This window comes from Strigops habroptila, chromosome 16 (genome assembly GCF_004027225.2).
Source record: "Strigops habroptila isolate Jane chromosome 16, bStrHab1.2.pri, whole genome shotgun sequence".
NCBI lineage: Eukaryota > Metazoa > Chordata > Aves > Psittaciformes > Psittacidae > Strigops > Strigops habroptila.
Genome location: NC_044292.2, coordinates 1,865,775 through 1,880,134, shown reverse-complemented (window position 1 = coordinate 1,880,134; position 14,360 = coordinate 1,865,775). Strand labels below are relative to the sequence as shown.

The window sequence follows — 14,360 nt, the reverse complement described above, 5'->3', positions numbered from 1 at the left end:
CCCTGCTGCAAGCTGGCTGTAGTGGATGTTTGGGACCATTGAGGCTGCTTTTGACACAGGATGGTGCCCAGAGACCTCCTCTCTGCCTGATTATCCCAACATCCTTCATCTCCCAAGCCCGTACTGGTGGGAGTGGAGCTGAGCACAGACTTGCCCATCACCTCTCTCTGCACCAGAATTTGTGTAATGTCTCAAACTGCTCCTGTGCTGATTTAAAGTGATTCTCCCTCCATCTCTCCTGTCTTGTGATCCCTGGAGATGCCCGCAGGGCTCCCATCTCGCTAGAGACACACTAGTGTGTCTGCTGCTCAACCAGCTACCGCACAGTCTCTTATTCCCATTCCCACTCCAAATCACAAATCTGCCCCTTCCTTTCCCACTGGCATTTTTCCCTCAGATTTCCCCAGTGGTCATTTGCTTCCCTGGAATGATACGAATGTGAATGAATGATCTGACATGTTTTAACTGATTCATGGTTATTTCTGGGCTTGCTTCACTTCTCAGGCATTTCTCCACAGATGACTCTCTCTGCTGCTTTGTTTTCAGGCCGGGCATGGCTGTACTTAGCCCTCAACGAAAACTCCTTGGAGAGCTATTTGAGGCTGTTCCAGGAGAACCTAAGCCTGCTGCACAAGTACTATGTCAAGTGAGTATCCCAGCTCCTTGTCTGGATGGGTGGGCATCCCTTCTCAGAAGCCAGCCCTAATTTGTCAGTGGGGAACAAGCAGTTGGTCAGGGTCTGATTTTTCCTTTGTGGTTTTTGCATGATTAATTTAAAGGTCCCAGTTGCGGACACACTGTCCTATAAGAGAGCCTGCAAGCATCTCTCCTAGTTACTGCTTTTACTCCCAGCCCCAGATGTACTGTTTGTATTCTTCCATGTCTTCCAAGAAGCTGCTGAGCTCTTGGGACCCAGCTCTGGTGGACACCTGGAAGGCTGGCTGTAGCTTGGTTGGGGACAGCACATAGAGGATGTGTGACTGCTCCGAGCTGCACACATCTGCTCTTAAGCTCTGACACTGCTCTTAGGAGGCAGACAGCAGGGTCACAGCTCTGGGGCAGTTTATAGGGCAGCTCAGAGATATGCCACCAAGAAAACAGAAGGGCACTTGTAGCTGTTTCTTCTGTTTCTCAGTTCTCTAAAGCTCTTTTGTTCAATCCATGCTGCAGGAACGCCCTGGTTTGCAGTCACGATCATCTGACCTTGTTCTTAACGCTGGTGTCCGGGCTGGAGTTCATCCGCTTTGACTTGGATCTGGTGAGTGTTTTACCTGTTTCTCTTGGCTCTGGGAGCAGGTATGTGGAGCAGGGGGAGTCCTGGGTGTGACAGGTCCCACTGCTTGCTCCAGGGTGTTCCTTCTTGTTGGCCTTCAGCTGAGAACGTGAAGTTGCCACTTTTAGGAAAGGCTTTAGGCTGGGGTCTTTGGAGATCCAGCAATGGGGTTTATTCCTATTGCTCTGCACGGTCCAGGAGAGGAACAAGGCAGCTGCAGGGCAGCGTGGTGGGGATAAAGGAGCTGAGCAAGTGTGGTATGAAATGCCAGAGTCCCTCCAGGTGAACTCAAAGCCATGGGCAAACCCTCGGTGTCGCAGTGGAGCTGCTGGGTTTCCTCTGAAAGGCAGAAATGGGCGCTCAGAGGACGTTCAAGGACAGCCCCATCATTTCAGCTCTGCTAATAACTGTGTGTGGTGACTCAGAGCCTGACTCACCCCACGCTCTCTTCTCTGCAGGATGCTCCTTACCTGGATCTAGCCCCATACATGCCAGATTACTACAAGCCTCAGTACCTGCTGGACTTTGAGGACCGTCTGCCCAGCTCTGTGCATGGCTCGGACAGCCTGTCCCTCAACTCCTTCAACTCAGTCACCTCCACCAACCTGGAATGGGATGACAGTGCCATCGCTCCATCCAGTGAAGGTCAGTGGTTGTTTGGAGATGGGATGTGCTCCCACATCCCCTTTGGCTGAGCTGTCAGACTGGATGAGGCAGCAAATGATGGGCTGGAAAAGACCAAAGCAAGAGACCCAGAAGTTAGGCTGTGAGTCTCTCCTGCCTTGCTTTGGGCTGTGCTGGGACTTAGACTGTGGGCAGCCCCTTTGCCTCGGACTGGGAGAGAAGGACTTTCCCTGCTGGTCACCTCAGGCCACCTTTCCATCCTGGGGGTGCAAGAACTGGAGACATCTCCCCATGGAGTGAAAGCCATGCCCATATCTGAACGTGCCTTCCAGTTCACAGCAGCATGCAGGGCTGCAGAGGACCTTTTTTAACTGCTTGTTTTGCAGTCCAGAGACCCACGTATGATGGAGGTGGGGAAGTTTCCAGGGACTTTTCTCCATGTCTGAGGAAAAGGCAGCCAGTGGGCTCAGAGGTGCTGGTTTTCCCTCTTTATGCATCTGAACTTGAGCAGCCTGATAAGTTGTCCTACTCACCCCCTTATCCCTATGAGAGGGGGCTGGATGTTGTTCCTGATGCAAGGAGAAGACATGTACCTTGTGCCTGTGCCCTAAGCCTGCTTCAGGCTGAAGCAGGGAGCTCGTACCCTGCATGAAGCACGTTCACATGAAGGAGCAGCTCCAAAATACATTATGCCTGTTCCTTTTTTGCTGTCAGTCTGAACAAAGCAAGATCAGGGGATTCTGGAAGGATTAGATGGTTTGATGAGTGCTGTTAACTGGATGCAGTGAATTCAGGACTGAGTCCATGTGCGGATGGGTTCCCTCTGAGACAAGGGTCTCCCAGTTGCCTTTAATGTGTAAGATAGAAACAGCAGACATTAAAGATGCTGGGAAGGAACAGCCAGGGATGAGTGTTAGCATCCTTTAGCAAGGATGGTTTGGGCTCACCCATGACATCTGCACTCCTGCTGTAAGTGTGGAAGGGTTTGCTTTCCAGGACTTGCTTATGCTCCAGCATCCCAGGTGGAGACAGCACGAGGAGCCTTGGAAGGAAAGTCTCAGGAAAAAGGTTCTCTGTCCCCAGGGGTTTGACATAAGCAGCAGTTCAGTTCTTGCTGCATGCCCTGGGCTTGTATTCCTGTTCCTTTCTCAGCAGAACATGTCTTGGTGCCAGCAAGTCTCCTGCCTGTCCCTATTGACTGGGCAAGGGGTGTCACTTGGGTTTGGCTACGCTCTCTGGCCCCTAAGGTGAATGGAAGCTTAATGCTCATGAGAAGAGGGGTTTGGAGTAGAGATCCAGGAGATTTTGGATCTAGATTTTTGGATTTGGCATCATCACAAGCTGTTCCATGTGCCCGGGCAGCGGTTGTGATCTGTGTCTCAGTTTCCCCGGGCATAGAGGGGTTCAGTGGTGATGCAGAAACGCCATCCCCTGTGGCAGGAGCAGGACAGCCGAGGTGCCTGAGCCCAGGCAGTGCCACTGTGCCTCCTGCTTGGAGGAACTAAACTTCAGTAACTATTTCACTGCTCATCATTTCAACAGGAGCATCTCCCTACCCTGTGAGTGTAGGTGGAATTGGGGATTTTAGGATCATTGGACAAGTTTTTCCCTTTAATGACACTTTGCAAACATTAATGAGTCAAACATCACAGTATCTATGGGAGGTAGGTGTGAAGAGGGAAAACTGAGGCACAGATTGACTAAATTGCTTCCCAGAAGGGATCCCAGCCATGACATGACCATGTTTCTGTTTTAGCTTTCCTTCATCCCTCGCTGGTAGCTCCCATAACACAGACATCCCACAGGAACAACCGTTGGGGCAGCTGGTTCCCATTTGCATCCATGTTCCCTAACTATTTTCTCATGCGTTTCAGATACCAGTGGAAGATTGTTTTGTTTCTCTCCTTTCCCATCTCCCTCCCCACATCCCCCTCACGCTCTCCCCTGTCCCTTCTCCCTCCCCACTACTTGCATTTCTAATCCTGAGTTTTATCCCTCATTTTTGTAGATTATGATTTTGGAGATGTCTTTCCAGCAATGCAGACCATGCCCAGCAGAGACTGGGAAGGTGGGACATACTCATCTGTTACAACCTTTTGGTTTTCTCTCTGCATTGCTGCCACCTGAAGCTTGCTGCATGCTTCCCAGTTCAGTTCTTTAACAAGCAACCACCGCATCTTGATGGAATTCAGTAGAGGCAGAAAGGAGCAGAAAAGATCCCTGAAGGTGGGAGGTTGTGTGTCTCATCTGTGAGGCCACGTGCAAAGCTTTCCCCAGCTCCTGGAGCATGCAGGCACACTCACCTGGGGTGTATCCTGGAGCAGAGGGATGTTTTCCTGCCTCTGATGATGCCTCTGTGTCTCCTAGACCAGGTTACAAAAGAAAAGCTTCAAAATCACTGCCCAAAACGAGTTGACATGCCAGCTGACCTTCCTGTAGATCTCCTCTTTGGGATAAAGCACGCAGGGTGCTGAGGGAAAAGCTGTTGATTTCCTGAAAGCCCTGGAAAGCAGCTGAATTAATTCTGCTTTCTTTAATTGGGGACCTTTTGCAGGGATTAATTTGGGAGGTTTTGTTTTCCTTGCACCCTGCTGTGCTGTGTCAAAACAGCTTTGAAGCCACAACATCCAGCACATGGCTGTGCTCAGTTTGGGTCTCTGCTGCTTTTTATTTTACCACTTTTAAACCCAATTTGTCAACTATGTCTGGCCTTTATGCACAAGAGCATGTGCTCATTTTAGAGGAACTTGTTCTGCTTCCTCCACATGCACTCCCTGTGCATATCCTTTACATATCAAAGGAGTAGGAGACTTCTGTGCTTTACCCCTGGAGGAAATACACCCATGCTCTGTCCTTTGCAGCTAAAAGTTGGATGAAGCCTTGGGTCCAAATTGCCTTGGCTGGTACCACCTCAATATTTGGGGAAAATCTGCCTGAATTCCATGTGGATTGCTCTTGGGCTCTAACATGCTCCTTCTCATCTTCTTTCTTACCACATGGAGATGGTTTAACATGTCCCTGAAGCTTGAGTGTACATGTAGAGGGTAGAAACCACGTTCCCAAACCCAACACCCAGTGAGCAGCTTAACTGTGAGTGTTGGGTGCAGGCTGGGAGAAGCCAATGGATGCTGGGGGCAGATCCCTCTGGTTTTGTGTGAGCTTCCCTGCGCAGGTCCTGGTTGCAAAGTGGGGCCAGTGTGACCCACCAGAGCTCTGGGCTGGGTGAGCTGAGCAAAGTTTCCATCATAACCCCCTGCCAGGTTAGTGTCCTGATGCATTCATTGCTCTTCGTACACAGAGCTAGAACAAGTAGGTTAAGAAGGTTAAGAAAATTGGGGCAGTTCCCTGTTTTCAACACAATTTGGGGTAAAATTCTGTATTTTGGTCAAAGATTGTTTTGTCTCAACAGAACCAGCAAGGGACATTCATTCTGGTGATGCAGGCTGGAAGCCTGGGGCTGAAATAGCTTTTAAATGGTTTATTTCCCCTTGAACATGGGATTTACTTCCCCTGATGGAGTTTCACACCTTCCACACTCAGGGCAGGCATTTCAGCAGGAGCAAAGCAGCGTTTTGAAATCAGCCATCACACAACTGCCTTTATCAGATGCTTAGAGGAGGCTTCATTTTCCTACTCAAACCCTGCACCTCAAACCAGTCTGTAGGGCTGTGGTTTCCTTCAGACAGGGTCTCCCTGCCTAGCAAGAGGTTTCTAGCTGGCTTTGGAAATGAAGGGTGCTGGGGAAGAGAAGGGCATGGATAACCTTCCCTTAACCATGACTTTGTGGATGGATAACTCCGAGCATGACTCCTGTAGCCCTTCTCTACTTCTCCTTTTCCCTCTGAAGACTAACATGGGTGAAGCTGGTTGTGCTATGACCTGTCTGTGCAGCCTGCTGTCCTCAGACCCCGGTGAATGCTGTGTCCTGCCCCCCACCACACTTCCAGCCCCCCATCTGTGTCTCATGCAAGCAGCCGGCTCCGTAAGGATCACTGCTCTATGGGCTGGCTCCATTCCTGCCCTTCTATTGAGTGAGCATCTTCCTAAGACCCCATTGCAGAGGAGAAGCAGCAGCCTTGGCTCGCTGGCATCTTACTAAGGAGCACCATGGCCCCAAGACCCCTCAAGTTCCTTCCCAAGGATGCTACTTCTTAATCCAGCTGCTGGCTCCTGGGGACCAAGCTGTTATTTCCACCTAAATGTCAAATTTCAGCTAAATGTGTTGTCTAAATTGCAAAGCACAGAGTGATGCTGGCTGGCACGCTGGCCTCTCTCCCTCCTCACAACCAACCTGCTGCCTGCAGCGATCTCTGAACTAAGCTGATGTGACAGTGCTCTGCGGGTACCTGGGATGGTGTCACTGCCAGCAGTGTGGTGACCATACCATGCCCCAAGCCCCCAGCACACAGCTTTGCTTGATTTGCCTCGGTCTGGTGCCCGTGCTGTCGTTAATCCAGCTCTTCCCTTCGTGTCTTTGCAGATGGGGACCTCACGGACACGCTGAGCTGCCCGCGTTCCACCGCCTCGGAGGCGAACGGCAGCAAAGGCTCCGTGAAGAGCCCGACGCAGCGCCACAACCCCTTCAACGAGGAGAAATCGGACGTGACATCCTCCACTGAGACCACGCCGGTGCACACGGCTTCCCAGGAGAAGGCAGAAGCCACCCCCGAAGGAACAGACCAGTCTGAGAGCTGCACGGAGCTGGAGGTCATCAGGTAAGGACAGAGCTGCCTGGCCTGACACGTGGCCCTGACTGTCATCTGGCACCACAGGTTGATGATGTGCCACCCCTTCTAGCCCAGCGGAGACAGCATCTGTGGGGTAGCCTTTATACAATCATGAGAAGGTGGGTTTATACCTCTAGACACCAACTGATGCCCTGTAGGTGTCAACAGAGCTGGTCCCCTGGGTCTTGTAGAGCTACAGGCTGGCTCAACAGAAACACCTTTGCCTGACACTATCAGAGAGCTCAGAGGAAGCCGGGAGCTTTTATTTGTGGTTTTCTCCAGCTGGTGGCAGGTTTGCAGCAACTCCAGGTCTCAGATCTTCTCTCCCGTCCTTCCTCTTGTTTGTCAATGAGCTGTGGCTGAACCTGTCGAGGGAGATGCCTCCTGCAGTCCTGTGTTTGACTGTTCCAGAGGAGATCCCCAGGGGTCCCTTGGAGCCTTCAACCCAGACAGAGCTCAAGGCTCCGTCTGCTCACACCCCAGGACGAGGGCACCCCAAAACCAGCCCAGCAGGCCTGTGCTTTGTTCTCACACCCTGTTCTTCCTGAGAGGAGCTGGGTTACGTCGCAGACACATGGGAAGGGGAGCACTGCACTCGCCTCCCAAACAAGAGTGGCCCGACAGCAGTTTTGGTGGCCATGGGAGGCCTGAACACTTCCACAGCTGGAATCCTGGAATGCCTTTCGCTCCAGCCTGCATCTCCCTCTTCTGGCAGGCAGGGACACAGCATTCCCACGTCCTCTTGAAACCTCCCTTCCCAGCATCTTGCTCTCAGACAGGGATTTCTCCCACCTCACTTTAGCTCTACAGCCATTTGTGATCCCCTTCACAGTCAAAGGAAGCCCAAGATGCTGTGTCTGGCAGCTGGAGCCTCTGGTTTTTTTGGATGGGTAGAGAATGGTGTCCATAGCCTGCTTTTCTTGTGGTGGCTGGCATGGACACGAGGCTCTGCGTGGCCACAATGTTCTCTGCAATAGGGAAAGCTGCAAAGGAAGGTTGCTGGGAAAGACCTTTAGACTGGATATTAGGAACAATTCCTTCCCCAGAGGGTGCTCAGGCATTGGAACAGGCTGCCCAGGGCAGTGCTGGAGTCACCGTCCCTGCAAGTGTTCACACACCGTGTAGACGAGGCCTCAGTGCCATGGGTTAGTGGTGGGGGAACAGTTGGACTTGATGTTCTTAAAGGTCTTTTCCAACCTGGTTGATCCTATGGTTCTATGAAAGGGATCCCCCTCTACACCACAGAAGTCTAAGCAGGCACAGACAAGGAACATCTCTCTTTGTCTCTCACCGTACAGGTTGGCCAAGAAGAAGAAAACGGGCAAGAAGAAGAAAGCCAAGCACGAGGAGCCGGTGAGCACCCCAGCGCCCGAGGCCAGCGGCGACAGCGGCGTGAATGGGCTGAGCGACAGAGAAGAGCCTCAGCGAGGCGATGGCCCCGGCGGTGAGCCCGGCCCCGGCGGGCAGGAGGAGGGTGCTGAGCGCTCTGCCCTTGGCCAGCTGGCGCTGCGCATCCCCGAGATGAAGGACACGTCCATGGAGAGCGTGGGGCAGCCGCTGAGCAAGGTGATGGACAGGCTCAATGGGCAGCTGGACCCCGGCGGTGGCTGGAACGTGCCCCTCGAGCCCCCCGGGCAGTCCTTTCGGACTGGCACGCCAGGGGAGACCCCAGATGGATCGTCCTCTGGCGACTTTAGTGAGGGGATTTCAGCCCCCATGGACTTCTACCGCTTTACCGTCGAGAGTCCAAACGCTGCTGCACCAGGTGGTGGCCACAATGACGCTCCAGGGCCTGGCCAACCGCCACATGTTTCTGGTAGCCCTGAGGCTCCTGAAGAAGAAAGCAGAGAAGGAGAAGCAGTTGGGGCAGTAGAGGAGTCTGGAGGGGCGAGTGATGAACCCCAGACTGGCCAGACAGACACCACCAAGCCCCAGGCTCTCTGTGAGCCCAAGAAGGAGCAGCCCAGCCCTTCCCCGAGCAGCGCCGAGGACTCTGGCGTGGAGGAAGGACAGGGCAGCCCCTCGGAGCTGACCCATCCCTCCGAGTTCAGGTGAGGCTGGGTTTGCTCAGCAGGGAGAGCATCTTCCAAGCAGTCTTGAGCTCAAGCTGTCACTTTTCCCTTTGTCCTCGGTTTGGGGGGCAAAGCCCATCCTTTTCCAGGATGAAGAGAAGGCACAAGGGGTCAGGAGGGGAAGGTCTTGGGGGCCAACAGCTTCCCAAATCCCAAAGGACAAGTTCAATAAGGAAGGAGATTGCCCTTCCTGGACTCATCCAGCCCTACGACTATGTCCATCCTCTACTGTCTCTCTTCTCAGGGTGGATAACAACCATCTCCTCCTGCTGATGATCCATGTCTTTCGGGAGAATGAGGAACAGTTGTTCAGGGTAAGGTGGCCACTGGTGATCTCCCCCAAGGGACCAGCTCTGTGCCTGCATCCACTGAGAGCTCTTTTCCCTCCACACAGATGATCCGAATGAGCACTGGGCACATGGAGGGGAACCTGCAGCTGATCTACATCCTGCTGACAGATTGCTACGTGTACCTGATCCGGAAAGGTACATCCCATCCTGACAGCCTCTGTGCTTGTCCGTAAATGAGGGCACCAGAGCTCAGTACCTTCACTGCCAGCTCCAGCCAGTTCCCTCCTGTCCCCCGGAGCAGTGGCAGTCACAGTAGGGAGCTCAGGTTGACTTGTCCCCTGAGAAGCTCTGGGACACAGCTTGGTTTGCAGGTCCATCACTGCTGCTGAGCAGCAGCCGGATCCGGGCAGTGCTGGGGTCCTCTGCCCCGGTTCATGTGGCTCTTTGTGTCTGTGCCAGGGGCAGCGGAGAAGCCGTACATGGTGGAGGAGGCTGTTTCCTACAATGAGCTGGACTACATTTCGGTGAGTGCAGCCCCCGGGGAGAGGAGCAGGAGGTGGGTTGGTGGGGTCAGTCCTCACCCCTCCAGCCGCAGGGGTGTCAGGAACATCACAGAGGGGCGTTTTTGTGGAATGCTCTGTCCATGGGGAGTGTTTTGGCAGTGAATCTTTGAGATTGGGAGAGTTGGAAGTGATCCTCCCTCAAGGCTGAGAACATTGGGGCTGTTCAGTCTGGAGAAGAGAAGCTGCGTGGAGACCTCAGAGCAGCTTCCAGTGTCTGAAGGGGGCTACAAGGATGCTGGAGAGGGACCTTCATCAGGGACTGGAGGGATAGGACAAGGGGTGATGGGTTCAAACTGAAACAGGGAAGTTCAGGTTAGATATGAGGCAGAAGTTCTTCCCTGTGAGGGTGCTGAGGCGCTGGCACAGGGTGCCCAGAGAAGCTGTGGCTGCCCCATCCCTGGCAGTGTTCAAGGCCAGGTTGGACACAGGGGCTTGGAGCAACCTGCTCTAGTGGAAGGTGTCCCTGCCTGTGGCAGGGGGTTGGAGCTGGAGGAGCTTTAAGGTCCCTTCCAACCCAAACCATTGTATGATTCTAAATCCCACCTCTGCGGGTGCCCAGCTTGCTCATATCTTCACATGGGCAGCAGAGCAACCACTGCCCTTCTCCCATGGGGCCAGAAGCCAGGTTCAGTCCTGCTTTGTTGCTGCTCATCTCCCTCCTGGCTTCCTGAACCCATCCTATGTGGCACAGGTTGGGCTGGATCAGCAGACGGTGACTCTGGTGTGCACCAACCGGAGGAAGCAGTTCCTGCTTGACACCGCGGACGTGGCTCTCACTGAGTAAGCAGGGACCGGGCGGTGAGCTGTGGTGCTTCCTCCTGGGTGACGTGGGGCATGCAGGAGGCTGGTGACAGCCCTTCACGACAAAGTCCTGCCATCAGTGGGGGTTTGGGGTTTGGTTTGATGCCAGCGGCTAAACCCTCCAGGCAACTGGGAATGCCTTGAGCATGGATAAGCCCAAAGTGTCTTCCCTGGATGTACACAGCAGTCAGCCTGTCCCTCAGGCTGACAGCCTCAGGGCTCTGGGCCACGCAGCCTGTGTGTCCTTTGTGTCACTTCAGATGAGTAGGGATGAGGTCTTGAGTTTCCAGGCACGTCCCCAGGTCTGTCTGCATGTTGTCAGCTCAGGGAGGTGATCTCTTTAGGGCCTGGGTCTGTGTTGGGATGAGTGTCCATCTCCCACTCTCACCCATCTCCTTCCTGGAGTTCAGACTTTGCACCCTTGGTCTGTAGGTTGATTTTGGGATCCTTTGGTCTGCAAAACCAGAGGCTCACATTGAAGGGCTGTGCCTTTGGCATCAGAGCGTGTGAGGGAGAGGAAGCCTCTCTGCCCCGGCCTCATCAGAGACCTCTGTCTCCCTCTCAGATTCTTCCTGCTCTCCTTGAAGTCAGCCATGATCAAAGGGTGCCGGGAGCCGCCATACCCCAGTATCCTCACAGATGCCACCATGGAGAAACTGGCACTTGCAAAGTTTGTGGCCCAGGAGTCCAAGTGTGAGGTGAGTTTGGATCTTGCGGCCATCATTACATGTGAGATTCCCATGGGAGACTCCCTCTCGTTGACTTCTCCTCCTGATTCTTGCAGGCCTGCAATGTGGTTGTGCGTTTCTATGGTCTCGTCCACTGGGAAGACCCCATGGATGAGGCGCTGGGACCCGCCAGCAACAGCTACACCTCCACTGAAAACGCGGTCACCAAGGATGGCATCCTGCACTACAAGGCAGGGACCTCCTACCTGGGCAAGGAGCAATGGAAGACCTGCTTCGTGGTGCTCAGGTGAGTGCCAGGGCTTTGGGTTGGGAGTGGGGTCAGCCAGGGCTCATTGGAGAAGGTGCTGGGACCAGTTTGCTGCCCCGGAGCTGTTTGGGTGATGGAGGGGACCCATCTTGTCACCTGGGAGGATGAAGCCACCAGTTGTGGCTGCCCAGCAGCAGGAACACAACCCCACGGGGCTGCATGGGTGGAGGGCAGGGCAGGAGTGGCAGTGGGACCGGAGGCAGAGGGTGTTTGCGCAGTTGCCAGAGCCGAGCTGGCTCCAGTTACCACCTCTCTCATCTTCCCAACCGGCAGCAACGGGATCTTGTACCAGTACCCGGACCGCACGGACGTCACCCCTCTGCTCTCCATCAACATGGGGTAAGCGGCTGGCAGGATGTGGCACCCAGATCCACTGCGGATCTGGGGATCAGGAGCTCCTTGGGGTGTTCAGAGAGGTGTTTCGGGGCACATCACAGTCCAGTCCATGCTGCAGGACTCCCTGCCTGCTCCTGGCTGGGTGCAGATGCCTGTTTGCTCAGGCTCTGGTGCAAGCAGTTGGAGATGGGCTCACTTCCTCCTGGTTGTTGCACACCCTTTGATGGGGAATTGGCCTCTGAAGGGCTGGTGTAACCCTCTACCACTCTCAACTCCAGCTCTACACGATGTGCAGAGACCGAGGCCATCCTTGGAGCAACCTCGGGGATGTCTCCTGTGGGGAGCAGGCGCCGCGCAGCGCCGGGAGGGCAGGCGGAGGCTGCTTTGAGGCCGCCTCGGCTCTGATCTCCATCCTCCCCCTCTCTCCCAGCGGTGAGCAGTGCGGGGGATGCCGGCGCTCCAACACCACCGACCGGCCCCACTCCTTCCAGGTGATCCTGACGGACCGGCCCTCCCTGGAGCTGAGCGCCGACAACGAGGAGGACATGGCCGACTGGATGCAGTACTTCTGCCAGGCTGTCTCCAAAGGGGTGAGCCGGGGACAGGCTCCAAGTGTGGGTGCACTGACACCCTCCATCACCCAAAGCCCCTCTGGAGCACAAGTCTACCAATGTGGAGCTGCCCAGGGATGGAGGAGGCAGTTTTCTCTCTGCTCAGCAGGGTTTTCCCCATGGAGCACCCTATGGAGACACATCTCCTTCATGCCAGGTTTTAACCCCCCTTTCCCCACCCCATGCAGGTGATCCCCCAGGGTGTTGCCCCCACGCCGTGCGTCCCGTGCTGCCTCGTGCTGACGGACGAGAAGGCCTTCACGTGCCATGAGGACTGTCAGACCAGCTTCTTCCGCTCGCTGGGCACCATGGAGCTCACGGACATCACCGCTGTCTCCACGGAGGCGGGCAAGGAGTACTGTATCCTGGTGAGTGTGGTGCTTTGGGAATGGCTGTCCCAGGCCTGGGCAAGGACCCCAGTGGTAACACCCAGCCTCTCTCTTGGTGTTTAGGAGTTTGCTCAGGACAGCAGGCAGTTCCTGCCCCCCTGGGTCCTCTATTTTAGTTGCACTACAGAACTGGAGAGGTTCCTCTCGGCGCTGAACGCCGCGTGGAGGAACATCTACCAGGTGAGGGTGTGAGGCTGCGGCACACTCTTCCTCTGGTGAGAAAGGGCCAACAGAACCCTCTGAGGAAGGTGGGGGTGAATTTTTCCATGTGGGGTGAACCCAGCCTTTCCACAAGGGGCAGGGGAGCCACAGAGTGTCCGTATAACCACGGGATGTGGTATTTGGAGCCCAAATCCTATGGCAAGACGGGCCATGAGCATCCAGAGCCACTGAGGGGAGTAACCTGGTTCAGCCCCGTCCCCCTCTGTCACCCATATTTATGCCACAGTGACTTTGCCATCTGGTTTTGGGGTGGTTCGACACCAGTGGGGAGAAGCAGCTGTGGTCTGTTCCCCTCCTGACTGCCCCACACGTGTGTTTCAGGTCGACCTCCTGCACAAGGCCATTCTGGATGCTGCCATCAAGAAGAAATGCGAAGACGCTCAGAGCCTCATCGACAGCGCGTGGCAGCGCAGCGACAGCCTCTGCCGCGGGCGAGCGGAGCGGGACCCCTGGTGCTAACCCTGCCCGGGGGGACGACGGATCATGGGGACCCATTTTGGGAGAGCAGGGCCTGTATCCAACTGCCCTGCAGCCAACCGGCACCCCAAACCCTCCTGCCATCGCTTGCTCCCTGCCAGGATGGTGCCTGCAGGCATGGACCCTGCACCCCGCCCCCGCTACGCTGGGGACATCCAGCACATTTTGGGGAGCAACTGGATGCTTCTCCATGCAGGAGGCAAGGCTGAGCTCGGCTGCGTTCCGTGTCCAGCCGTGCAGCCTCCACCTTCCTCATCCAGTGGCCATGGGGCAAAATAATTTGCCTGTCATGGAATAATATCCCCCAAATAGTGTGGGAGAGGGGGGAGTGGGGTGGGCTGGGGCTGGGCATCCCCCCGTCGCAGCAGGGAGCAGAGGACTTGTTCATTTTAGAACAGGGATGGGGCACGGTGAGGGGAACACACATCGCTGCCGTGCATGTTTTCTTCTCCTGGCTAATGCAATCACCGAGTGCGGCACCGCTTCACCTCCTCCTCCTGGATCACCCCGCACCGGGCTTCCAGACATCGCCAAACTACTCCCCAGCCTGTCCGTGAGGTTTGAGGCTAAAGGAAGAAGGACCAGGGCCAAAAATCAGCCTTAAATCCTCCCAGCATGGTTTTAGGAGATCTCAGAAGCCGGTCTGAGGTGTGGATGCTGGCCACATGTGCCGGGGGAGAGAAGAGAGCGAGTCCCATGTTCTTCAGGTGCTCTAAGGGACGTTGTCATAAGGCTGTCACCAAACACGTCCCCATCTCAGCTCGCTGCACCTGAGGCCAGTGAGGACCTGTCGCTGCTTGCCCTCTACAGCGAGCCCGTGGGGCACAAGCCCAGCTTTTAAATGATAATAATAATGATCCAGAGACCTTCTGTAATATATGTTCATGGGGCCTTTTTTGGGAGGAAACGTACGTGACTGAATGTGTATGTACATACATCTGCTTCCTTTCCCCCTCCCCAAATAAATACTCATTGGTAA

The 14,360-nt window shown here is 54.9% G+C and overlaps 1 protein-coding gene across 2 annotated transcripts in view; it reads left to right on the top strand.

Annotated features, from left to right (window-relative positions):
* Nucleotides 1-14,360, top strand: part of PLEKHM2 (pleckstrin homology and RUN domain containing M2) — a 26,210-nt gene extending 11,850 nt beyond the window's left edge. Inside the window, exons 4-20 of one of the 2 annotated variants that reach the window (XM_030507902.1) lie at nucleotides 547-646; nucleotides 1,171-1,258; nucleotides 1,732-1,918; nucleotides 3,906-3,965; nucleotides 6,378-6,612; nucleotides 7,923-8,675; nucleotides 8,941-9,010; nucleotides 9,091-9,181; nucleotides 9,446-9,510; nucleotides 10,241-10,329; nucleotides 10,916-11,048; nucleotides 11,135-11,325; nucleotides 11,620-11,685; nucleotides 12,113-12,272; nucleotides 12,482-12,661; nucleotides 12,746-12,862; nucleotides 13,226-14,360. In XM_030507902.1, coding sequence (XP_030363762.1) covers nucleotides 547-646; nucleotides 1,171-1,258; nucleotides 1,732-1,918; nucleotides 3,906-3,965; nucleotides 6,378-6,612; nucleotides 7,923-8,675; nucleotides 8,941-9,010; nucleotides 9,091-9,181; nucleotides 9,446-9,510; nucleotides 10,241-10,329; nucleotides 10,916-11,048; nucleotides 11,135-11,325; nucleotides 11,620-11,685; nucleotides 12,113-12,272; nucleotides 12,482-12,661; nucleotides 12,746-12,862; nucleotides 13,226-13,363 — 2,723 coding nt within the window. In that variant the 3' untranslated portion in view covers nucleotides 13,364-14,360. The remainder of the gene's footprint in view (nucleotides 1-546; nucleotides 647-1,170; nucleotides 1,259-1,731; nucleotides 1,919-3,905; nucleotides 3,966-6,377; nucleotides 6,613-7,922; nucleotides 8,676-8,940; nucleotides 9,011-9,090; nucleotides 9,182-9,445; nucleotides 9,511-10,240; nucleotides 10,330-10,915; nucleotides 11,049-11,134; nucleotides 11,326-11,619; nucleotides 11,686-12,112; nucleotides 12,273-12,481; nucleotides 12,662-12,745; nucleotides 12,863-13,225) is intronic. The other variant, XM_030507903.1, reaches the window with a different exon arrangement.